This window comes from Dermacentor andersoni, chromosome 1 (genome assembly GCF_023375885.2).
Source record: "Dermacentor andersoni chromosome 1, qqDerAnde1_hic_scaffold, whole genome shotgun sequence".
NCBI lineage: Eukaryota > Metazoa > Arthropoda > Arachnida > Ixodida > Ixodidae > Dermacentor > Dermacentor andersoni.
In genome coordinates this window covers 73051939-73078703 of record NC_092814.1, presented here as the reverse complement: position 1 = coordinate 73078703, position 26765 = coordinate 73051939, and the positions used below count along the sequence as shown (strand labels likewise).

Here is a 26765-nt window from a genome sequence, read left to right as displayed (position 1 = left end):
GCGTCTTTGTAAGATTACCTCATCAGTGAATTGCTCGTGCCACGTTGTGTGATGTGCTCGAAAGTGGGTATTAACTTTAGCCACAGTGTCAGCGAGTCCCTCAGCGTTTGAGTCAGAAGCTTATCGCTTACTCTCGCAGCGTTCAAAGCAGATACTGGGATTTGTGACAAACTTGAATAACAAATTGTAGGCTTGTTCTTTTATTTGTTTGTAGATGTGCGATTGCTTGCTCCGCACGGGGCACTGGGTGCACGTTAAAGTACACCAGGTGGCCAAAAAATCCGAGGTCCCCCACTATGGTGTGCATCATAATCATATCGTGCTTTTGGCACGTAAAACATCAGAATTTAAGTCAAGCGCAGTGAAGCGCAAAAATTTGCGAGCGCTGAGAATGAAGTCTTGTGGGAAGAAAAGTCATATGGAACTGAGGAACGGAATGTTTCTCCCTAGAGCAGCGAGTGGAATCGAACGGCTGCAGCCGCTTTTGGTCTCATCGTAATTGTTGTTGCAAATACAGAACGTTGTTTTCAACAAGTGTAAGAATTTGTCGTTTGAAACGAAGCAACAAGAGTATGAGGTTCAATGCGATGTTTCAAGCTGTTGCGCTTTGTGGAAACCACGTCGACACACCAGAGCTGCCGCAGTGAGCGTTTTTGAAAAAGCGTGAGACGGTCTACTGTGCCACAGAAGAGAAAACGGCCTCGCAGCTGCGCTGATTAAATGTGTGAAATGTACCGGCATTTATTTCTATAAGGCCTAGTTTTACCCTAGACAACACACGGTCAAGGCGGGGTTCTGAGCGAGCTTTCCTATCTATCTATCTATCTATCTATCTATCTATCTATCTATCTATCTATCTATCTATCTATCTATCTATCTATCTATCTATCTATCTATCTATCTATCTATCTATCTAATCTATTTCTCTTTCTATCTATCTATCTATCTAATCTATTTCTCTTTCTATCTATCTATCTATCTATCTATCTATCTATCTATCTATCTATCTATCTATCTATCTATCTATCTATTTCTCTATCTATCTATCTATCTATCTATCTATCTATCTATCTATCTATCTATCTATCTAATCTATTTCTCTTTCTATCTATCTATTTCTCTTTCTATCTAGCTATCTATCTATCTATCTATCTATCTATCTATCTATCTATCTATCTATTTCTCTATTTGTCTATTTCTCTATTTGTCTATCTATCTGTTTCTCTATCTATCTATTTCTCTATTTGTCTATCTACCTATTTCTCCATTTCTCTCTCTCTCTTTCTGTCTCTCTTTCTCTCTTTCTTTCTTTATTCGGCATCTTCTTAAACATAAATCAGCACTAAAAACACGATCAATCAAATACCTACGCCAGGGTAGTACAACAGGCTAAATCTTCAGGGAGAGCAGACAACTTCGGCACCCAAAACTGTTTTCCGTCCTGCCAAGCCATTTACAGTTGTGTTACGTTTCGCCTACGACCCGCGGTATAGCCGGCGCGGATGCAACGGACGCCGGGGCTTCGTTCAAAGCGGCGGACATTTTGGCCCGTTCGGAGCTCCCGCAAAGCCTCCCCGCAAAGCGCGTCCAGGCGTGTTTCAGTGCCACGTGTCTTCGTGTGTGCGTGTGTGTGTGTGTGCCCACGCTTGTCAAAGCGCGGCAGCCGGGGAGAGGAGCTCCCCAAGTGTGAAGCGAGGAGGTCTGACAGGCGCCGGCTTGGCGGATGCGTCACTACACTCGTCTCAACGTGTCTCTCAGCCTGTCCGTGCCCGCCGTCACGTGGTCTCGTCACGAGGCCTTCCTCTTGCCCTCAACTCCGAGAGTATAAGAGCAGCTGCCCCCGGACGCCAAGAGAGAGGCTCCGATTTCTTCCGTTGAGTTACGTGCTCTCCCGTCTCTCCACTTCGGTCGACCTGACCGCCCGCTCTTTTGCGATGTTAAAATAAACAAGTTGTTCTGTTACCAGTCGACTCATGCTTTGCCGGGACCTTCGGATGCGTCCAGTTGTGCCCCAGGCCGCCAGGCCAACGCTACCCTTGGGGCTTGCGACCCATTTGCAACAACGGGCGTCAGCGCTGAGATTCCAACAACTCGTGCCAGCGGTGCGATTACAACAGTTGGTAGTAGCTGCCGACTGCCGACAATCCCGTCACCGGCCATAGGGGGCGCGGGTTGCAGTCCCAATTCAGAGATAATCGGTTTCAACGATCTTATTTTATTATTTCTTCTGGTATCGTTATGTGGGGATTACATTCTATGTTCAGTTCGTCTTTAGCGGGTTGCCCTTATCCTGGAGAGATCTGTCCTTAGAACAGAATGTGCGTCATGACCGAGGAGCCGAGATAAGCGACTTGTTGACCTTGGGTTAGCGAGCTATATTCGTCCCAACCTCCTTTCAAGTCGAGGTCTCCAGTCTGGCAGACAAGACTGGCCTCTTTGTTTTCCGGTATCGACCGTGCAGTTGAATCTTCCATACGTTTCTTTCGCCCGTTGTGCCCCCTTATGCTTCTCGTGCTTACAGTCTTGCTTGTCTTCTCATCGTGTCTCCAGATTTAATTACACCTTGCCTTGTGTTTCTGTAAACGCAACATATGTTTCTGTGCTGGTGGCAGCTTCAGCAGTCTATTAGGTCAGGGTCACAAGGAATTTAGGGAGGCTCGCCTCAGAGCTATGAGTTCGCCCCCATCAAAACAGAATCTCCTTCCGTCTCGTTATATTATTACTAAATTAGCCATAATTGCATCCTACAGCGTGGACTGATTTGGACCTGCCTGCAACTATTAAACATGAGAAAGGGCGAATTCTCTTTCATTTATTTTTTTTTTTCTTCTTTCGTGACCCGAGTTTTAGCGGAGTTTGGACTCACGATCATTCGGTGCCCCTGCTGTGTCAAGTCGTCTATGCCTACACTTTGTGCACCAGCGACATAGCCAGCAAATTCTCCCGCGTGCGATGGGGTTGACGTGTATAACTCCCGTGGGAGTATGAACCTTTATTATTGAGATGACATTCGTGCCCGTCACCCCTGGCTGCGCCCCAGGTATGTACGTAAGTGACGGCGTACGTCTTGGTGTTCTGTGAAGTGCGCCTTACGCCGTCTAGAACAGAGACGGCGCGAGAAGAGCGGGTTGACTGGGCAGAAAAGTTTGCCCTCGCCTTCCGCTGCGCTCTAAGCTCTAGAAGCTGGGGAAGGGAGTGAATAGTCTAGGGGTTGTACAAAAGTGGTACAGCTAGCTATTATACAATGTGTGTGTGTGTGTGTGTGTGTGTGCGCGCGCGCGCGCCAAATTGTTTAGATTGTCTATGGCAGATAGCACAATTCTAACCCTTGATCTGAATTACTCAATGAGGCAGCCATTGGTTCTACGAGAAGTCAAAATGTTCAATTGAATAATTAACGTAATTACGCTAATTAACTTTTAAATAAATTACTCTACCCCACATATTTCGATCTACGAATTATAGCCGCTGAGTTCGCACGGCGTAACAACTTGGAGCGAATTCTCTGAACAGCACCAGTTCTGAGATATTAATTTTCAACGTGTCCGTCGAAATGCATGGTGTTCCACTTACTTTTGTGCTTCAATGCATAAAAGTTCCAGTTATAAAAATAACTGGAACGCCAGTGCATGTCGTCGGACACTGAAAATTATCTCGGAACTGGTGCCGTCCAGAGAATTCGTTCCAAGTGGATACGCCGTGCGAACTCAGCGGCTATAAATCGTAGATTGAAGTGTGTGGCGTAAAGTAGTTACCTAAACCTTAATTAGCGTAATTACGTCAATTATTCAAATTAACATTTTGATTTCTCCCAGAAGTAATGGCCGCTTCATCGAGTGATTTAGATCAAGGATTAGAACGGCCATAGGGAACCTTTAAACAATTTGGTGCAGATAAAAAGAACGCACCCTGTAATGCACGGGCCAGAAACAAGTGTCTATATAGTATAAGACGAAGATGGAGAAAACACAAACCGCAGGAAATGCGCTCTGGCGCTGTTTCGGCTTACAGGGAAGATGAAGCCAACTAGGGACCTCACCGAGATATCGTCGCTGCAAATTTATGCAGTGAACGCCGCGTTCTCCCAGCGGGGCGACCTTGTTCTCAAGGCGTCCACCGTCGCGCTCTGCCGCGACCCGCGCTCGCACGGCCTGCCCGAGCTCTGCTGGGCGGGCTTTTCGGCCGAGGTGGCGGTGCGGCTGTCGTCTCGCCGGTGACGCTGGTCGTTTTGTTGTCTCGGCCGCTGGGACGGCCGTCTGTCAATACGCACCAGCGGGCGTTCGCCCGTGTGTGTGTCTCGTTTATCATCGCCGCTCCCAACAAAAGGAGGCGCGTACGCCGAACCGGAGATTCCTCCCCTCGTTATTTCCTCCTCCGCGGGTGTCACACCTGCGCGCATGGCCGGCGACGTCGTGCATCGACCCTGAGCGCGTGCTGCAGCTGCGGCCGTCCGCCGCCGCGACTGTGGCGACCCCAGCAGCAAGTGATGCGGCGGCACGCTCATTGTTCCCTTTAAGGCCGACGCGACCCGCTGAGGCTTGTCGTCGTCCGAGCGTTCCATCTTCTTCCGTGCATCTATAGGAATATATAGTTTGGGGCCGGCCTCACTTCGGCAGCCCAACAATGGGGCGTCGAAGACGGAGCGCCGGGTCGCCGCGGCGGCAGTCACTCCTGCTTTGGCGTGCGTAAGTCATCGCGGTCTCGCGCCTATAAAAACTCTCTCCGGCGGCGGTGCACCGCGTCGGGTCCTGCTATACGCGGCCGCCATCGGTCGACCGTCCGCATTCGCGGTGGTTCGGGCGCCAGAGGTGGTTTTTCGCGATGGCGTCACGCCTAGCAGCACTTTCGAGTCGTCCGTACAGTTTCAGTACGCCCACTGTCCCTTGTGTCGTGTTGAAGCAGGCCAAGAAACGGAATGGAGGAAATCCAGAAAACGCGGTGCAAAAGCCTACTCGAAAAACGACTCGATTCACCCCAATGCACCGTGGATAACCCAGAGAATTAAAGGCCATTCCATTGCAGTGTATTTATACTGTCAGACATGAAAGCAAAGCGGTAATGAATTAAAAGTACCCTTTCTTTTCGTCTTGTATCGGACAGACGCAAAGTTTCCGTCGCGACAATAATGAAGCGACGTTCAACAGGCATAAATACTGGGCCGTAGATTCCGGTGAATTTTACCACGAGCGAGGGGGTTAGTCACATACTGTACACATAGTGAACGAACGAAACTGCACCTGCGGCACGCAAGAAGTTGCACATGTCGTTTTGCCCCACTGCCACTCTCGAGTGCAGAACATCTAACGACGCCTCCACCCCCCCCCCCCCTCCGCCTACCCCCCAGGTAGAAGAAAAGAGCTGCGATGAGTAATTCATTACGAGCGAAAAAAGTTTATCAGTGGCGAGTGATCTTGCCTTGATAGGCCGTCGGGCCGGCTCATGTGGGCACCCTAAGTCGGTCACAGATTTGGGGGGGGGGGGGGGGGGGGGGTATTCTGTAAGACTCCACCTAGTGAACTGTTCATTTTGGCCGCTGCTGATTGGATACAGCTGTACGAGCGAGAAGACGAGCGGCCCCAGCGAATCAGCAGCGGCTGAAATGGACAGTCCACTAGGTGGACTCTTATGTTGAATTCCAATGGCGGAGTCGGAGCAGCCGACGGACTCCGCGAGCGAGCACTCGACTCTGGCGCAGAGCAACGCCTCCAGATCCGCGAATGGAACACAACCTGCGCCGCCGGAGCAAGGCGGAAGCGGAAGTTCTATCACCGAGTTACCCAGGATACCTTGCGTGTTGTCATTTCCTTCCGCTGTTTGCTCCCAGCACCGCCGCACCGGTCACTTGTCTCTTCAGCACCGTTCACCTGTTGTTTTTTTTAAAGTGCGGAATGGATATCTCGCCAAGCGTGCAGCAGCTTTAGCTTCCTCGCGAGTCGTGACCGGTGGCGCCTCCTAGCAGACAAACGTTGTAAAGGAAATACGTCACGCAGAGTTCCGGTCCACTCCGCCGATTTTGGCGGAGCAGCTTTTGCTGCTCCACGGAGTGACTCCCGCTCTGAATCCCCTCCGACTCTCTCATTGGAACACCTTACTCCCGCCCTCACTCTGCCATTGGAACAAACTTGCTCCGAAACGAGCAGAAAAACTTGCGCCGACTCTGCCATTGGAATTCAACATTAGAGAATACCTACCCTGCTCTTAGAGCAAGCTTACGGTGTCGGCAACATCTGTCGTACGCAAACCATTCGTGTGAGACCTAAGTACCTCGAGCATTGACTTGCGAAAAGGTTTCTTCGAACGCCTTTCAAGTCACCTTATTAGTAAATTTTGTCACACACTGCAGCCAAGTGCGTCGATTGCTGGTTTTGATCGGCCGGGCACTGATTAATTGCCTAGCGCGGAGCATGCATAATTCTGCTAGCTTTCTGCTAGCAGGCTTTGCTTTCTGCAGGCTTTGCTTAGGAGCCGCCGCTTTACTTATACTGCGTTCGAAGGAACTCAAAACTTCACTTCGGAACGAATTCATTCCTGTATATACAGATTTTAAATGCAGCAATGATACCTTTTTTTTATGGTATTTATTGCAGGGTATGAATGATTGTTGCAGGAAGCATAAAAGGCAAACAAACTAATGATAGCCTCCTTCAGTGGCGCGCTGACATCAAACACATAGAGCTCCATAAAAGCTCATGTTCATTTTTGGGACAGGCTGCTCAAGCAACGGTCAAGCTTTGCAGGAAACCTGAAATGGTGGTAAGGATAAACACCTTACCAAAGTAGAACACCACGCTGAACTAAATCCACTGTGTATACATTATTCAGTTGGATAATCATTTGGCTGAAATGTATAGCTTGGGAAATTATATAGGTTAGGCGTTTCGGCTCTGCATTCCTGTCGTACAAACTCTGAATTCCAATAAGTTTCAGTTTATTATCCATTCAACAAGCAATGATTAGATACATATAGTATGCAGACGTCGAGTCCCAAAGCAAAGACATCAAATAATACATCGTCACAACTAGTTAAAGATCACCACATATCGCACGGAATGAAGCTTTAGATCAAAGCCTTTTTGATTAGTTCGTTGGAGTGTACATACCAAAACAAAATGGCATCTCTGCAGCTTGTAAACAAGTTTTCAGTAGTTTCGGGTACATCGCACAGGCGACTATCCATGGATGATGGTGGATGGGTGGATGAGAGACAGGGAAAGCAAAGAGGTGAAAGGCAGATCTTAGCTCAAATGTCAGTTATGATAGCGCAGGCCCGGTGGCGTCGGTTTGTTCTCCGCCTTGAACGTGGACGGACGAGGACGAAGCGCACTTTCGGAAAGCTGGGCTGCGGCCGGCTCTCGGCGAAGGCTGATGTCTTCTCCAGTTCTATAGCTTTGAGGGCACAGATGAAAGCTTGACGCCCAAAGAAAACGTGAGTCTGGTTTAGGTTCACATTGAAAGCTTAATTCAACGAGTGGACCAAGTTGCGGTTTGCATTAACAGGCCGTCCTATGCGCTGCTCAATCTCGGAGGCCCCGTTAGAAGCCGGCCGATTCTGTCGTTTGCCGCCCCGGTGGCGCTGTGATTATTTATTGATTTTATTTCAATATAGTGCGATCCAATGATTTGGCCCAAGTAGGAGGGGCTCCAACAGCACACAGTAAAGTAAACGACGGAAGAACGAAATTTACCTACGCTTGAAGCTAAGGGGGAGTAATGTTTCGTTCGTTCTCTGTCCTAGCTTCACCGCTGGAACTTGAAGCTTCTCGGACGATGATCGGCAGTTGTTGATCAAACGCAGGCAGGAAACGATGCAGATCAGATGTACAAGAAATATTTATAGTTGAACTTTTCTATATACATGGCAGGTAAAACAAATACATTACAAACATGAAAAATTGAGAAACAAAGTCTCACTCATCGACTGTCTCAATGACTGTTAGAGCCCAGACTCGTTTTAACGTACATAGTACGGAGGCTCACTGATCTATCAGCAATCCTGATTTCAGCCAAGTCTGAGGGACAGCATGTCGTCCCGATTTTTATAGCCCAAATATACAAAGAAAAAAAAGGCGGTAGGGCCGTTGGCCCGTCCCACAGGTTCAGTTGCCAATCAGAGTCAACCGTTTGTTAAGCCACAACCCAGAGGGATGGGCTTACTCTTAAAAATAAACATATTGGAAAACAAAGCTCTTTTCCTTTTTCCCCAAAACTCCGTTGCCCTCTCGTTTCTACGTAGTTAGTGACGGGCTCAGCAAAACACGCCAGGCCCGAACAAGTTATCGCTAGACCGCCTCAAATCCCAACGGCGTCTAGGCCGCAAATGTCTCGGAAGCAGGGGCATCGACACCACGTAGTGCCGCTGTACTCAAAGTTTGGTCGTGTGGGAGACGGATGGCCCTCCTTGTCCTTCAAACTTATTGTCTACAAGACAACGTTCTCCGAGTGCGTGTTTACAAGACGCCGCCGTCCGAATGCACTCTTCACGTGTACACCGCACCCCTACAGCGTGCACTGTAAGCTGACCTTCGACACCCCACAGGCAGTCGCACCCAACAACACGGCTGGCGGTTTCGTTCCGGACGCGTAGAAGAATAGATTCCTTCTCCGTATATGCGGCACGGGGTCAAGTTTGTTAAGCCCTTCTTAACCTCGCCGGCGCCTCCAATTAGTCAGGCACTCGGGCGGCAGACCCACGATACCGCGTACAGCGGTCCCTTTCCAGGCAGGACTGTGCAGACTCGTGCGACCGTCGGCAGACTGCCAACCCCTTGCGCACAATACCGACTTCCCGGAATCGGCACTCGCCCGCCTGGCCTCTGCCGCGACGCGTCACCGAAAACCGCGCGGTCCGTGACCCCACATAATACAGAAACGGTTGCCCCGCTGACATGGGGGGGGGGAGTGAACCCCCTCTCTATACACACCGCACGTGGCCCGATTCGTGACACTTAAGCACACGAACAATCAGAGCGACCTTACACGTCCCTCCTAAAGAGTATACTGGGCTCACAATGTTCCCAGCTATACTACAAGAGCCAAAGGGCGCTGTATCCTAGAATTTAGGCTCTGAAAGTTCCGTCAAAGAAAATTGACATATTCTGCCCAACACGGGTGCTGCGGAGTCCGTAAGGAACAGGAAAATGAACTGAAAGGACCGAGAAAAAAAACAATTTTCTCACAGCGATAAAAGAAAAGGGCGAAAGATCAACACATTCATGGCAGTGAGCATGCAAAAGAAATACTCATGTATGTACAGTAACACTCCAACGCACTGCACGGCACAACAGCAGAAAAGTGACATATGCAGGTTATATACATATATAGTATGTCCAGTCTTATAACCCTCACACACATGGACGACAACAACCACAAAAAGTTTGATCAAGGCTGAACTGTCCCACGCACACGTCCTTCGGGTGAACGGGAACATTCACGCCTGTCCCAGCTGGCATGGCTGTTTTTGTCTATCCTTTCTTTTCTGCTCTTTACTCGATTGGCTCCCATGAACGATTCGAGAGCCTTGATAATGCATCAGCATTGGCGTTACATGTTCCTTTCCGGTGACGCACCGTTACATTGTAGCGCTGTAGTGAAAGCGCCCATCTTGCTAACTTGGCCCCCTGCGGGGTGCTGGTTGTCAAATATGACAATGGGTTATGATCAGAGACAACATTCACCACTGCTCCGAAAAGCCAGTAGTCAAATTTCTTGAGTGCCCAAATAATAGCAAAGGCTTCTCTCTCTATAGTCGACCAGCGCGCCTGTGTCGGGTTAAAGCGATGGCTAGCAAAAGCGATTGGCTTTTCTTTTCCGTCCGCTGACATTTGAGCTAAACAGGCACCGGCCGCCGTCGCCGACGCATCAGTGAATAGCCAGTACGGCTGATGAGGCTCAGGAGTGTTCATGGCGACAGCCTGACAGAGAGCTAATTTCAGACTTTCGAACGCGCACTGCGCTTCTTCCGACCATGGAATTGAATTAGGAACTCCTCGCCTTGTCAAAGCTGTAAGCGGGCTCGCCACGTCGGCGTAGTTTGCGACATAGTCCCGATAATACCCGCAAAGCCCCAACAGACTTCGCAACTCTTTCTTTGTGTGAGGTGGCACAAGGCCTTCTATGGCAGCTATCTTCTCAGGGTCTGGTGCATGAGTTCCAGAGCCAACTATGTGTCCCAAATAGCGGATATGAGTTTGCGCTACCTGGCATTTTTCAGGGCTGGCTTTCAGCCCAGCATCACTTAGCAGTTTAAGCACTATGTCTACATGCTGCAGGTGTTCTTTCCAGGTATTTGAAAATATTGCAATGTCATCTAGGTACGCTGACGCATAAGCTTGGTGTGCAGCCAGCAATGAATTAACCATCCGTTGAAAGGTAGCCGCAGAGTTTTTCAGCCCAAATGGCATTACCTTCCATGCGTAGTGCCCATCATGTGTCACGAATGCCGTAAGATGTTCGCTCTGGGGTTCCATCGGTACCTGCCAGTAGCCTCTCCTCAGATCGACGACTGTTATAAAATTCGAGTGACCAACTCGGAAGATCAGCTCCCGTGGATTGGTCATTGGAAAGGCGTCTACCCTAGTCACGGCATTAAGCGTTCTATAATCGACGCACATGCGCACTGACCCGTCTTTCTTACCAACACACACAACCGGGTGTGCAAATTCGCTCTCCACAGGATATATGAGGCCCAACTCAAGAAGCTCTTTCACTTGCCTACTAACCTCTTTCTTTAGTAGTTCAGGGACTCTGTAAGGAAACGTCCTCTTTGGTTTACATCCTTCCTCCAGTTCGATGCGGTGTCGCCCTACTAGCGCCCTCCCAGGCTTTCCGTCAAAGACGCAGCGATGTTTCTCAAATACCGCCTCGATTTCCGTGCGTGCATCTGAACCCAAATGAGCTAGCTTGTCTTCAGTTATTGCGTGCTCGCTCACTGAAGTGCATACAGCTTGCGGCGCGTATTCCACCTCACCAAATTCTCCGTCTTCCTCGAACACTACCCCCACATGACTCACTCTAGCGTAGTACGGCCTGAGTCGGTTAGCGTGCACTACCGAAGTCTTTCTGTCATTTATTTGCAAGCGATACGAGTGTTCTCTCTCTCTCCCAATAACTGTGAAAGGACCCAACCACCTGGCGGCCATCTTGGTTGCCCGATCTGTGTCAAAGAGGAGTACTTGGTCCCCGACCTTAAATTCTTTTGTCCGTGCCCTCCTATTGTAAGCTTCAGCATATTTGCTCTGGCGCTCGGTGCTCGTCAACTCAGCTACACTCGCGGCTAGTTCTAGTTGCTCCCGCAGCTGCTGCAAATACTTGGCAGGTTTCTCTCTCAGAGTTGAGGGCACCGCGATCTCACCCGTCCAAGTTTGCTGCAATATTGATAGGGGCCCATTTGGGTTTCTACCGTACAATAGCCTGAACGGCGCCACCCCTGTGGTATCATGCGGCACTTCGCGATAAGCCCACAGAACAAATGGGATGAGCTTGTCCCAGTTTCTTCGGTCCCGCTCCATTACATGATACAACATATTTTTGAGGACTCTGTTCCATCTCTCAACCACTCCATTGCTCTCAGGGTGTTCGGCAGTGGAGAACCTGGGTGAACAACCCAGTTTTTCTAACATTAGCTGTGTCAGTTGAGCTTTAAAGTTCGTGCCTTGGTCTGAACAGATCGTTTCCGGCACTCCAGTACGACTGAAAATTTCCAGTAAAGCCTCGCACGTGGCCCTCGCTGTCAGGGATCGGAGCGGCACTACCTCAGGCCATCTCGTGCAAAGATCGACAAGACACAAAGCATATTTGTGGCCCCTCGCAGATGGCACCTCAATAGGCCCAATGACGTCCACATTGACCACCTGAAATGGATGCTCCGGTCGCGTAAGCGGCGTGATGGGGACTTTATCGCTCTGACGGCTATCTGAACGTGTTTGACACTGGTGGCACGTCTGACAATGCCCGGCGATTTCCTTCTCCATTCCTGGCCAGAAGAAACTGTACTTTATCCGGAGCTTTGTCTTTTTCGTCCCTAAGTGTCCACCCCACAATGACTCATGCGCGAGCTGCAATACCTCATTGCGCTTTTCTTCTGGTAGGACCAGTTGTCTGACCTTGACTCCCGCTAAGGAATCCCAATGGTACAAAAGTCCATCTGACACGAACATGCCAGCTTTACCGTTTCTCGCATCATTCCAGGCCTTTTTCAGGCTTTCATCGGCAAGCTGAGCAGCTCGAAATTTCTCCCGCTGACTGGGCGCCCCAGTGACATCTTGTATCAAACTATTCTCTTGCAATGCAGGGATGTTGTCTGTCGTTTCTTCGCAACTAAGACCGCAGTCTGGCTCAGTGTTATCGACTATTTCGACTGATCGGACTCCCACGGAATTGGCTACCCGCGGAATATTTTCTCGTCCAAACTCGTCTTTTTCCTGCGCCTGCAGTAGTTCCCAATCTTCCTTTGACAACAGGCAGTCAACCCCATTTGCAAGTTCGTCTGTAACTGCACACACCAGGTCGATCCTCTGCGGTTGTATCACAGCCCCCGGGCAATGCATGCCTACGGGCAGCGTAGCTAGGTTAGCTCGAATGGTCTTTCCGAATGCCGACTCGAGTCTTACTGTTCCCGATGGCTCCTGTAAAACGACGGGCAGCATGCTTTTACGGACGACCGTTATCTCACTACCTGTGTCCAATACAGCTTCCGTTGCTATATCACCGCACATGATAGGGATAAGGTCCAGCTTTGACCTCCCTGAGCTAGCATTTTGAGCCAAGATTTCTACTCTAGCGCTAAGCACCCTTTCTTGCTCTGGTGGAGGTTCTTCACTCACAACAGCAACCTTCTGTACCCTTTGTTTTTGCACAGTCGGTGCCTTCCCCTGTTGTTCTTTATTTGAAGTTTTTGGGCAGTCTCTGGCTAGGTGTCCCTGTATATGACACACGTGGCATTTTAAATTTGTCCTCTGCGGGCTAGCTAGTTTTGCTTGCTGCGTCAATGAGGCTGTTGCGGCCGGCTTAGTTGCTCGTCCTTTCCCTTTAGCTTGCTCGAAAGTCTCCAGCACCTTTGCCACCTCCACTGGCTTAAACCACTCTTCGCCCTCCCGCAAAAGAACATATTCCAGGGCTTCTGAGCCTATACTGGCTTTCATACGGTCAGCGACCATAAGCTCCGTCATAGCTTCTTTTGTGTTTGCATTGCGAGATTGTAGGTAGTAGGCCAAATAAGTTCTAGCGCGAGACGCGAACTGAGCCCAAGTTTCCTCCTTTCGTTTCGATGCCCTTTCAAACCTCCCCAAGTATTCAGCTGGCGTGAGCTTAAGTTCATCTAGTACTGCCTTCTTTACAGTCTCGTAATCTGTACATTCCTCATCATTCAGGCTACGCAACAGATAACGGACCCGCTCGGTCAGCGCAGGCATGATCAAATGTACACGGCTGTGTTCTGGTACTTGAAAAGATGAAAACAACTTTTCAACCTCATCAAACCATATCGGAACGTCAGCGTCACACGGCAACCGGTATGCCTTAAGCACTTTAGCACATTGTGATATTCCATCCGTGCTGGCACGGCGGAGATCACTTCCTTCCGACACCGAAGGCGGCCTGCCCGACTGCTCAAGCTCCACTCTCCGTAGAGCAATGCGCTCGCACTCTAGCTGTAGGCGCACCTTTTCTAGCTCCATCTCCAGGCGTCTCACCGCCATGGCCTCTGAATCTGTCGTGCTCGGAGCCTGCGAAGCGCCTTGCGTCTCACTATCCATTTCAGTATCCGACGTCTCAGACTCGGTCTCTCCGACGCGTTGTAGTTCCTGCCGTCTCTGACCCTCTCTTTGTTCAGATGCCGTATCAATGTTTACGTCAGCCTCAATCAAATTTGCTGTTCTGCGCGTGAACACCATTAACCTCACTGAACAACAGCCATGCCAACCTAGACAAAACGCAAGGAATCCCGCTCACCCGTTGCTGCTGGGGGCGCCGCCTGACGTCCTCGTCCAGATGAATTGCAACCGTTGCGGAATTGGCTGGTGGCCCTCTGTTGCCTTGCGCCTGGCTCGCTGCTCGTTGTGGGGCTTGCCGATCCTGTCGTGCTGCGCCAGTAATGTTTCGTTCGTTCTCTGTCCTAGCTTCACCGCTGGAACTTGAAGCTTCTCGGACGATGATCGGCAGTTGTTGATCAAACGCAGGCAGGAAACGATGCAGATCAGATGTACAAGAAATATTTATAGTTGAACTTTTCTATATACATGGCAGGTAAAACAAATACATTACAAACATGAAAAATTGAGAAACAAAGTCTCACTCATCGACTGTCTCAATGACTGTTAGAGCCCAGACTCGTTTTAACGTACATAGTACGGAGGCTCACTGATCTATCAGCAATCCTGATTTCAGCCAAGTCTGAGGGACAGCATGTCGTCCCGATTTTTATAGCCCAAATATACAAAGAAAAAAAAGGCGGTAGGGCCGTTGGCCCGTCCCACAGGTTCAGTTGCCAATCAGAGTCAACCGTTTGTTAAGCCACAACCCAGAGGGATGGGCTTACTCTTAAAAATAAACATATTGGAAAACAAAGCTCTTTTCCTTTTTCCCCAAAACTCCGTTGCCCTCTCGTTTCTACGTAGTTAGTGACGGGCTCAGCAAAACACGCCAGGCCCGAACAAGTTATCGCTAGACCGCCTCAAATCCCAACGGCGTCTAGGCCGCAAATGTCTCGGAAGCAGGGGCATCGACACCACGTAGTGCCGCTGTACTCAAAGTTTGGTCGTGTGGGAGACGGATGGCCCTCCTTGTCCTTCAAACTTATTGTCTACAAGACAACGTTCTCCGAGTGCGTGTTTACAAGACGCCGCCGTCCGAATGCACTCTTCACGTGTACACCGCACCCCTACAGCGTGCACTGTAAGCTGACCTTCGACACCCCACAGGCAGTCGCACCCAACAACACGGCTGGCGGTTTCGTTCCGGACGCGTAGAAGAATAGATTCCTTCTCCGTATATGCGGCACGGGGTCAAGTTTGTTAAGCCCTTCTTAACCTCGCCGGCGCCTCCAATTAGTCAGGCACTCGGGCGGCAGACCCACGATACCGCGTACAGCGGTCCCTTTCCAGGCAGGACTGTGCAGACTCGTGCGACCGTCGGCAGACTGCCAACCCCTTGCGCACAATACCGACTTCCCGGAATCGGCACTCGCCCGCCTGGCCTCTGCCGCGACGCGTCACCGAAAACCGCGCGGTCCGTGACCCCACATAATACAGAAACGGTTGCCCCGCTGACATGGGGGGGGGGAGTGAACCCCCTCTCTATACACACCGCACGTGGCCCGATTCGTGACACTTAAGCACACGAACAATCAGAGCGACCTTACAGGGGGCTTAAAGCTTTGAATCAAGTAAGTTATAAATAAAAGCGGTGCAGGAGGCCTTTTGCCCCTGCACGTTGAACTACCGAGGGGACTATACAAGTATTCCCATATGTACTTATCGACAGCCTTAACACAGTGCACCTTTCCCATGCTTCACTCAGTGAAATTAAGATTCCTCAGCGATTGCACCGTTGCTTTGCGAGCACTATTTAACTAGTTACAGTTCGTTTTTCTCCTTCAGCCGTGCGGGGAGCCCGAATTCCCGGCGATTGCGCTGAGCTTGTATGGCGTTAAACGTCAATCTTCTCGCGCGGCGTTTTGTAGTTTTGAGAGTGCTTGTTCATTTCGTTTTATCTCTGCGCCAGGGCTGTTCGCTCGATTCCGGAGAAGGGTCGAGAGGCGACATGGCCCTAACACGCACACAACCCGAGTCACTGTCTGACCGCGTGATTTCGAAACTGGCGCTGCTGCGCTGCCTGTGCATCCTTGCCGGCGTTGCCTAACCGGTGACATTAGGCGTTCGCACTGGGGGAGCCGTGATAAAGAAGCAGTCAACAAAGGCAGCTGTGTCGCGACAGTGTGGAAAGACGCAATGGTATTTCATCGTTGATGCGTGGTACGGCGGCTGGCGGCCGTCACGTTTTGAAATCGCGCGGCGTGGCTGGCGGTCAGGATTGCTCTATTTTTGCCGCACTCGCGAATCATGTCGTCTGTGCGTTGTTTTTTTTTAAATTATTTATTGTCTCTTGACGATGTTGCGTGTGTTGTAAAAATGAATTTGTTGGAACTTCGTTCGACGCTGTGATTGCATGCCAGAATAGTTCAGACCACGGAACGGTTCAGACGTACAAACAAAAAAAAAAAAAAAGGATGAACCCTTTCTTTTTGTTTATTTTGCCATGGACGCTTTAGTTGAAAACGAATTTCGTCTAATTGCCTTTTCCTTGGAAATTTATTATGCACCGACTTCGGGTGCGTCCGGACACGAAGTATCGCGGATGCGTTGCCAACTATAGTCCTCTTTGGTGAATGGTTGACTCGCTGCTGGAGACATCTTCATACTTTTCTCTACACGTGTGAATAAATTAATGCGCCCTCTCTTCGTCAATCCAATCGCAAATGTACATGCATTACTCGCAGACAGTGTCTCTCTGCGCTTTTCCATTCGTCATAACTTACCGGGGACGCCAGCCTGCCGCGGATGCGCATCCACATCCGCAACTGCAGCTTGTAATTTAAATGCTCGGTATATTCATATTTATCTCTGCTCGTCTAGTGCACTCCGGCCTTTGCTGTCGCAGATGCAGTCTCGCTGTCGGTCGTTGAACGTCTCACGTCCCACGTGATGGTCTGCTACCGTCATGGTATAGCGACTACGAGCAAATGCATCGTCGTACAGGAGTGCTCACTCTTCGCACAGCAGTGTTTCTTCGCCCCCTGCCGTGTACTGATGCTCGCGCGCGAGTCAGAGATAAGCTTTAATGATATGCTGGGGATGTTAGCCAGGCTGATCGCATGCCATGCTACTCCAGGTTGATTTGCATTAAAGTGTGCTTCTTTGCGTTGGGCACTCCATGTCAGAGCATAGCGGCACAGCCACTTCACATGGTGGTATTGTGAGATTATATTTAAATGTGGGAAAGGACTTGTGCTTAACGTTTATTTTTGTTCAACGGCGCGAGTTGCATAACTTTGTGGTTTCGAAGGTTCAAGTTATACGTTGCAGCAACAAGTACACAGACGGGATTAACAGTTAGCGATACTAAAAAGAAATTAATAAAAGAAAGCAGGTTCATAGCATCTGAAGAGGTGATCTCGCTTGTATCCAATTTCGTGATTGTTGCAGAATCACTTACGAAGTGAACCTCATATGATTACGTGCGCACTAACTCGAGATTCATTTGTTTCTCCAGTTGCAGTGAGCTTAATCGTAGTTATCGCAATGCTCGCGATAGCGATGGGTGTTCCCCCTCCTTATCATACATTGTTTTTTCCTTCCACCTTGGCACATACTGATTGTTGTTGTTGCCTTTTAAATTTGGCAACGTACCCTCGAGGACATACATACATACATACATACATACATACATACATACATACATACATACATACATACATACATACATACATACATACATACATACATACATACATACATACATACATACATACATACTGTTTCCTTTCTTCTTTGTCTTCCATCATCTCTCTAAGCTTCTGAGATTCGGAGTATTTCTCGTACCACAAATCACAATTGGGGAAGGAGGAGAATGAGACTGAGGAGAGTGGATGTCTAGTGCCAGCGCTTCTGTTGACTGCCGTACATGTCGTTAAATTGTCGGGTAGTAGAACGCATTGCTCTTAGCGCGTGTGGCAGCTTCGCTCAGCTGGCCGTCATTAAAATTGCCACATGTAAGGTATTCGTCGGTCCCCGAACGTCGGAACTGGGCGTGAACATCTGCGTACCGCATCTCGCTTAGGTAGGTTCTTCTCCTGTTTCACCAGTAAACTTAGCTGCCGGAGCAAATAATTTCGTCCTCTGCCGAGAGTCAGCGGTCTGCTATCCTTTAACACTGCTGTGTACCCTCGTATTGAGATCCTCATAGGTGGTAGTTTGTCTTTCAGGTGATCCGATTTCTCCTGATGTTTTGCTTTGTGACCGCCCACTGATGCGAGCACGCGGTAAAAAGAAGCGAAATACAAGCGCCGAGATTTACGGAGGGGGTGGTCAGCGTGGCTTTCTTCACGTCTGGCGGCGCGGCCTGCCGGAGATTGGATCTGTTTCTATTTCGGGAGTAGCTAATTGCCAGCAGTGGGACGCCCGAAAGCGTGCACCGCACACAGGTGCGCTTCGACAGCCCCCTCTCTCGCTGAGCCTGAGCACCGCGGCGGCGGCGGCAAGCTCCACCTGCGCGTTGCGCGGCCGTAATCCCGCTGCTGAGGGAGGAGGGCAGACGCGCCCGCGTTTGTCGGCGCGCGCGCTCCTGTGACCTTCTTGGAAAACAAGGTGGCCAGCCCGGACGTAACTTAGTTGCGCTGATCGGCGGTGTCTCTCACGTATCTCGCTGGCTGCTGCTTGTTGCTGCCAGCAGCAGCTCGGCGGGCACCGATTTGGTTGCGTCCTTGCGTGCGCGAGCCGTTCCCTGCATTTTTTTTTTTTAACTCGCTGCAGCAACGCGCATAAAAGCGAACTCCGTCAATGCCGCGTTAGTCGGCGCCAAAAACTGTGCCGCGATAGGGTTGCCCCCCCCCCCCCCCCCCCTTTGCTCTCTCTGGATCATTGCCACGTTTGTCTGTCCTTCTTCTTGCTGGGCTGCGCATGGTATATGCGGGGGGAATCGCGTATGGTCTTTGCTACGTGCGGCTGCTCTACGTCGTGTTATTTAGTCCGCGCAACCATTAAAAGTAAATTGCGGGCCCACACTCTTCGCTTCCTCTTTCTTTGTCCTTGCAATCTCCCCTCCCGGCGCGGCTATCTGGGTAGTGAAATCAGACACGCATGTTAGCATGCGCTTTATGGCGCAATTCCAGACCGCGTCCGGAATATTGGTGCCGCACGAAAACCGACCGTGAAACCTGCCTCTGACGGCTTTCGTCCCACGGAACTGTCGCCACTGAAATGGGGCTCGTTATTTGATCGCAGTGGTTTTGGGATCTCCTCGTGGTTTTCTATTATCATAAATGATCTCCGAAATAGTGCCTATGGCTTGGAGTAGCTTTTACTAATGCGTACTGTTACCTCATCGGAATGGCCACAAGTCCATATTGTGAAATTTGCCGGTGCAAAGAGACGATAGCGCACCTTCTGTGTGATTGTTGCCGTTTTAGTGCACAAAGACAACTCCTCAGCACCACGCTCGACAGGCTTGACAGCCGTCCCCTTACCGCCCTTACCGAAGGCTGAATTCTTGGACCCTGGTCCCTTCCCCGATGTCGGCACGAACTGCTTTAAAAGCGCTAGTGTGCTTTTTAGAGGAAACAGGGCTCATTGAAAAACTATAGAACGTGCGAACTGATGCTTTCCTTTTTTATTTTTAATCTTCTCGTGCTTTCTTATCTTTTCTGCCCCTTACCCCATCACCCTGTGCTGAGTAGCCAACTGGACACTTAATCTGGTCAACCTCTCTGCCTTTCATCTCCTGTTCTCCTTCCTTCCTTCCTGAGCGCAGATTTTGCACGCTTTCCATATGTGCGGCTTTCAGCACTTTTGAATGTATAGAACGCTGTTAGTATTGACTTTAATCCTCGCAGGAGTCGGCACAAAAATGTAGTAACCACTGAGAAAAGTCAACGGAAGAAACCCCAAGCACGACGAAGAAAAATAAAATGCAGATCCCACGAAGTGTGGGAATCTATGTAAGCGAAGGGTTCTGTGCTGCTTGACTTGATTGACGATAATTACCGCCGATTCTTGTGGTGAATGTTTAAGTTCATCAGCGTTTAGTGCAATACTAGAGTCGTGACTTGGTGTTAACGTTACTTGCGTGAACCACTTGTATTTGTCTACGTAACACACAGAGCACACAGAACAGACGTGTTTGCTTGAAGCGTTGTTGGGCGCCATTGTTGAGAGCCTGCGAGAAGGTTAGCACTTTCATTGCCTCACACGGAGCAACGCATCGCGACAAAAGTCGCGACTGTTAGACTATGGGGCTCTGCGTGCCAATCCCACGCTCTGATTGTAAAGCACGCGTCATTTGGGGACTCCGGATTAATATTGATCGCCTGGGATTCTGTACCGTGCACCTAAATCTGAGTACACGAGCGTTTTTGCAATTCGCATCCGTCGAAATGTGACTGCCGCGGTCGGCATCGAACCTGCGACCTCAAGCAACGCCATTGCCAGAAAACTACCGTGACGGGTGCAGAAGTGTTTATTTCATGGGCGGCCACTTTTGTAAGGTCGCCTAGACGCTGCAGTGGTTTAATGCAGGTTTGAGTCTACACGCGCTGCGTTAGTTCTCCGCTTGGTAAATTTGCACAGGGTTGCTTTTTCTGAAATAGTAGAAACGTACCGTACCGTAAATTTATCCAGCTTGTCCGCAACTGCTGTCGTGTGTAATAGTAATGTTCCCTTGCCTTCTTACGTCGCGTTCTCCCTCTATCCCCCCCCCCCCCCATGTATGCTAGCTATGAACGAAGAGTGGCAAGGCCGTTATTTACTCGTTTCGTGACTCCGTCGGTTCTACCCGCTGATGAGAGGGTGCAATTTTAGTAAAGGTCACTATGTATGTCATACCTCAGTAGAGAGAGAGAAGTAAACCACACACTAGGTGCTATAGGTGATTATCTGTCACCACCCCGTTTCAAAGAGGATGCCAATAAGTCATTATCATCAGTGGTTCTACCCACCTACTATCTTCCTCATCTCTGTCATTCTAACTCCAATCTGGACTGTTGTAGGCTAGTACAAAGGTAAGCGCTGCAGTTTCTGCAATGCTTTTTCGGGTGTTCACGGATAATTACAGCCGTCAACAGGGTACTGTGAAGACGCCCAGTGAGTTAGAGTGCATTGTGGGGATGCCATGGAAAGGTTCAAATGGGTTTCTCGCGTCTCCTTTCCTCTCTGCCGCGCTCCTGCCATGTATGTACACGGTTTGAGCCACCTCTCGATGCGGCGTGCAAGACAGGAGCAGCAGTGAAAAAGTCGAAGGAAGACGCAAAGGAAGCTTCGCTTTAAAGTAAATCGCGACAAGGACAAACACGTGTATAAAGGACGTGTTCATGTTGTAGCTACGGAAACTACACCTTCGCAAGTCATCCTTAGAACTTATTTATTATGTCTGAAAGCCCTTTTTGCCAGGGAAGAAGCTGCACTGACTTTAACAAGATAACTAAAGCATATGTCATCCTAAAATTCAGTAAAACTGTCAAGCTTTACCAGCCATGCTCTTTGTTAGTGCGGCGTAAAACCACAGATAAGTATACTATACTCGCGGACAACTTTCTGTTGCTATGGAGGGAATGCTACGGGAGCGTGGCTGCTGCACATGTGTTACCGCGTCAAGTGGTCCGGCAGCATTGACCGTGCTTTTCGTTGCTCGGCACAGACGCTGAATTGACGCAGCTTCCACGTGCGATGGTTTTGCGCATGCTCAAACGCGGGAGAACGCCGCAAAGTAAGTGAACGTTTACACTCAGCAGTGTGTTCTGTCTTAACTGTTGCTGATAAGGTGCTTCCGTTTTCTCTTCCCCATCCTAACCTAACGTGGATTAAAACACGGGACTTAAAGCGCTCTCACTTGTGCGCGCTTTGCGTCCGTAGCTTTCCCTTCATAGCCGCAGAAAGTTGTCCGCGAGTATAGTCGGATATCGGTCTGTGTTTTGTTGTTGCTCTTTCTCTTTTTTTTTTCATTTGTAAATTACCGGACGTATCTATCGCTAACGACATTCATGTAAACTTCGCCATGTTTTCCGTCAGATGGAGCCGTATAACGTAAAACTATTCCGATATGTTTTTATTGCAATCTCCTGACGTCAAATTCGGGTCCCCGCCGACGCAAGCATCGGGCGGTGACCCGCAGGATTGTCTCAACAAACCAATCAAATGCTCCCCTCGTTCATAGGTCACTTTTGTTTGCTTGAAAAACGAATAACATTGCCTGCACTGAGCGGCTTGTCTTATCTAATTGGCTCACAAGAGGCGAGGAGCATGCTCAAGTGGAGAGGGATTCGATGGGGCCGAGCCACTGCACTGAATATCGGTAACCGCATGAAGAGGGTGTTGCCGGCGTCTGCGATTGGTCCGCTGTCTCTTAGCTTGCGGCGGCTCGTCGACAATTGCGGCGGCATGCAACGGAAGCTTAAGAATGAGGCTAAAACGCATCCTCAGCAAAGAGTTGGCAGAACGAGGTCGCAAACCTGCCGAAATTTCTCGAAAACGTTACACGGCTACGCAGAAAAGCTTTATTACACCCAAATAAACCGATGCTCTCCGGCAGGGGCGAGTAGCCAGTGCCGGAGTGATCGGCGGCAGCCATCTTTTATTCCTTTCGGAACGGAGCAGCCTGTGGCCATTCAGAAGAAAATTAAGTTTTGTTCGGCATATTAATGCATCTTTAACGCGTACACGTCACTTTGTCGCAGTAAGTTATTGCGGTTTTGTGGCGTCGCGTGAGAGGCAGGTGATGTGGGTGCAGCCCGAAAACGTTTGACCAATAACCGAGGGCTAATGGCAAAAAGACGTCGAATCAGAAATAACAACGTTTGTTTTGTTCGGTCAAATTATGCATAACCAGGGTGTACAAGTCATATCAGATGGGGAGCTATCGTAGTTTTCGTGACGTCGCGTGACAGACAGGTTAAGTGGGGGAGGTCAAAAATGTTTTCGACCAATCGCGGGGGGCTGATTGCTGAATTGGAATAGAAGTTTGGAATAGTTTTACGTTATAGCGCCCATGGACGCATGTTGAAGTTATATAGGTGTACACATAGATGCATAAATGGCAGAAATCACCCGCTGCGCTGGCTATGGCATTCCGCTGTTGAGCAGGAGGTCGCATGTTCGATACCTTGGGGCGGCTGCCGTATTCAGATGGGGTCAGAGCGCAAAAAAAAAAAGAGAAAAACTTTTCCTGCTTTTTGGGTGCATGTTAAAAATGCCAGATGGTCAAAATAATCCGAGGCCCACACTGCAGCGTCTCTCATAGCCCGTGGGATGTTGAACCTCATCAATAAATCAGTGGCCGCGATTGTGAGCGGATAAATTGTAGTCGCCTCGTTTTATGGAAGGCTGGGGGTGGGAACAGTCTTTTTATGGAAGAGTGGTGGACAGACTGCCTGCCTCCGCCGTCTTTCCGCATTGCCTTTCTGCACGTACTGTACATAGCTCCTTGCACGCTTTCGTTCTTCTGTTCAACGTATCGAGACTAGATGTAAAGATACTGCTTCAAGTTACGCCGACACCTAAAGTACTGCCAGGTTTAACGTCATTCTGTTCAGCCGTTCGTGTGGGATGCACTTAAAAAAAATGTAAAACACGCACGCAGAAAAAGGGCGTTTTGATATCCACAAAGTACAAAACGAGATGCTTCAGTATTCATCTACATAGACACTTCAGGTGCACAAGTCCCCTTGTCAAAGCGCTGGCCCTAGCGACCCTTGTTGGACCACTCTTGATCATTTCAAGATCTTCCTGGGAGTCATTTGTCTTGTTTTGCTTTGAGATAAGCTGTCATTGGCTATACTCGCATCATTTTCAAGATGCGAGTTGCGAGTTCAAGATGCATCTCATTTTCGAGATGCGAGTTCAAGATGCATCATTTTCAGAAGGCGAGTTGGCTAGGATTCCACCCTTAGGAATACATGCTGCGTGTGGCTTTTTCTCATTTTTTTATTTTTTTATTTCTCTCTTTGTGTGAGTGTGGAAGGGGAGCGGGGTTGGTTGTACTATCTGCGCCAAAAGTTTACTAGACGCGCGATCTTCAAGAAACCTGCATATTTCAGTAAATTGAGCAGGAAGCGCGAAACTCAGAATTGCAGCCGACCGTAGTACTTATATGCGGCAGACATGGTGATGTGCTGTTATATTGGCTGCAGGCACCAAATGTGGCGCAATTACGAATTTGCGCGGAAACCGCGCCCCGCAGTTTTCTGGTGCCAGCTGTACATACTACGGGGATAAAATGTTGCAGACGCGATCAGGTCAGCACTGCGCACAGCTAGCATATAGAGCTAAAATGGGAGAGCCTGCGTCAGGAAATAACACTCCTTTCTTCCTTGTTGGATCATCCAGTCGTCTGGAGCGTCGTCGCGCGTCGTTGCAGCTTTGATGTCTGCTAAGTATGTGACCAGGCCAGTTGGCCATCCATGATGCAATTCACAGCGCGGAAACAAGGACGAAAAGAACGTAAACGAGGATACGCTCAGTTTTTAGGGCACGATGATGCTTCGTTCTGAATGTTCGCCTTTACCCCTTTCGGTATGTTGTCGGGTGTGCGTTTCAATCCTATCCATTGTGGCCAATCCCCTTCGTGGGTACGAGCCATGTTTCAAGGCAACAACTCGAAATAAAATGTAGGGAATTATGTGACAGGGCTAGTTGTGGTGATCCACGATGCAAATTCTGTAGGCCCCTGATGCCTACATGTTCCTTCTGTCGTCGATGTGATTTTCCGAGGGACTAGTTCATTTGTACGAAGGCCTTTCATAAGCACGTCCCGGAATATGAGATGCGTGCGCGCTTCCTTTCCTCAAGAATTTCGTAACGCGTTGCGCAAGGGCTCGCGCGCCCGGATCAATTGAACACTGCTGGCCGCCGGCACGTTCGTGGCATTGTGTATCGGATTACTGCAGCGGAGCGCGCGCGTCGGCGGAGCTGTCGTGGATTACACGGAAGCCCTAATTGTGTGACTGCCGAAGTTAATCGAACTCGGGGCGTTACGTAAACGCCGCGGCCGTTCCCTGCGGCGCGAGCACATCTGCCAAGGCGGGCGTGTGTCGCGGCGCCAACGCGTTGACGTTCTGCGGTCACTGCGGGGCCGGCACGAGCGCTCGCGGGTGCGCAGACTGCGCGGTTTTTTGCCGAGGTGCGAAGAGGCGCGCGCCTGACCTTGCGTGACTTTAGTTCGGGCGCCCCGCGGCGCTAGCAACAAGTGCGACCATGACGACACCGGCGCGCAGAGCCGCAGACGCCGCCGTTGCGCAAAGGGCGCCGCCGTCTCGTGCCCCTCCGGCGGAATTTTTGTTGTTGTTTTGTTTTTCTGCTCCCCGCTGTGCGGCGGGGGCGGCTTTTGTGCGCGCGTGCCACCGGGGTGAACGTGCCCCAGCGGCACGGGTGGCGCATGACTAACGGCCTTCGGAAGCCGGGGTCACGGCCAGATCGAAGCTGCGCCGCGCGATGCTCTCCCACCTGTCCTGCCCGTCTCGCGGCCTTCCGCCGCATGCTCTGATTTATCCCGGCGCTCTTGATGAGCCAGCTGTATTCCGCCCTCCTCCGCTGGTCGATGACACGGCGGGAGCCGGTCGCGCGGCGCAACCAGCCCAAGTGCCCGCCGGTTCCTGACCTCCTCCTAGACAGCTGTTTGTAAGCGCACAGGAGGAAATTCACCCGGCGGAATAGTTCCTGATAGAAGGTACTGCGCTCCAGTGCCCGTGTGGGAAGCGTTCCTCCCGTGGCTTCAGGCCTAAAGGACGGAACGCCTTTATCGGTTGGCGCGGGCCTGCCCTTCCGACCCCAGAAGCGAGCAAATATCGTATTAATCCAAAATGGGGATCAGTAGGAGTGAATACGCGTGTTTAGTGAGTTTTTCGCTGTGGTGTCAGAACATTGACTGCGATTGCATTAAAAGTCATTAATGTCTTTGTGTGCTCTCTTGCTCACATTAAGCTTACCGGGAAACTCATTACTTCCTAGCAGACCGCATCTTTCTTCCTGCATTACTTCAGATAAGCGGGAAAAAAAAGATTGAAGACGATCTTTTACTTGTGCTATCCGTAACTTTCATTGCGCCACGTCTATAGCAGTTGGTTAAATGCAGAAAATAAGTCGCGCCTCATATGGTATAGATGTCGTTGTAGAAGGCAGTTTCTTGTTATTCCAGTTTCTGCCCTTCACGCGGTCGTCGTTGCACACTGAATGTTCACAGTATAGTGCATGATCACGCTGCTGTCGCCTGCGACTGCAGCCGTCATGGAGCCAGCTCTTGAATATCGGCGGAGATGGCGTCTGCGACTCCAGGCTTCTTTCTGTGGGCGGCTTGTTTAACTAGGGGATCAGCGAAACACCGGTGAAGCGGCAGTGGTCACATGAATGTAAGCGTATAGAAAGAGTGTGTTTTGACGTCGATAGTCTTTGGCAGCCTACGTGCTTTGATGTCGAAAGCGCGCGCCTGATTACCGAATTGCGTGACCCCCTCCCCGCTTTTCCTCCTCCCCCTAAAAGCGCGTCCCTCCCATTCGCAGCGCGCAGCTCCGTGAGGGGGAGAGGGGCGCGTTCGTGACTGAGGCTTATCCGTGACTACTCGAGTGAGGCCACGCTGGCTTCTAATGCAGCCTTAATGAGCCTGATCCCGCGCTTCGTTCTGACTGAGTTGTGCTCGCTACAGTTAGCGATGAGGTAGTTAGCGAGCTGTGGCGCCCGGCGACTAGGCGAGCCAACGGTTTCTGAATTTTCTGGCGTACTAACCGCAGAGAAAAGGAGCTTGTCCGCGCATTCGCGCTCACGTTCGAGTGTTTCTTTCGCGTATAAACGATTTTAAAGCGGCGCGGTTGCCGCCATGTTTGGCTGTTAACGCTATTAAGCGCACACCATTCATCAATCGGCAAGATAACCGCGCGAACGCGCTCGGCGTTGCATCGGCGCGTTAACCCGCCGTCACCGTGTGCGAGAACGATAAAATGTTCATTAAAGGGATCATTCGGCCTTGTCGTATATAGGTTCCGCGATTTTGAGTGTCGTGTTTTCTCCTCCGTG

The 26765-nt window shown here is 50.1% G+C and overlaps 2 protein-coding genes across 3 annotated transcripts in view; one reads left to right on the top strand and one right to left on the bottom strand.

Annotated features, from left to right (window-relative positions):
• Positions 1-26765, top strand: part of LOC126545967 (uncharacterized) — an 85394-nt gene that overhangs the window by 21730 nt on the left and 36899 nt on the right. The window lies entirely within an intron of this gene.
• LOC140215418 (uncharacterized) lies at positions 6714-13751 on the bottom strand. Its single transcript, XM_072285986.1, has 2 exons — positions 11945-13751; positions 6714-6742 (listed from the first exon to the last, which is right to left on the bottom strand). Exons 1-2 carry the CDS (start codon positions 13749-13751, stop codon positions 6714-6716), a joined length of 1836 nt encoding a protein of 611 aa, XP_072142087.1.

What these genes read in the sequence shown, in the direction of transcription:
- LOC140215418 (XM_072285986.1), bottom strand. Translation starts at nt 13,751, where the DNA reads ATGGATAGTGAGACGCAAGGCGCTTCGCAGGCTCCGAGCACGACAGAT. An exon ending in GAAGGAAATCGCCGGGCATT is followed by an intron (nt 6,743 to 11,944) that starts GTCAGACGTGCC and finishes CCACCATTTCAG; the next exon opens with GTTTCCTGCAAAGCTTGACC.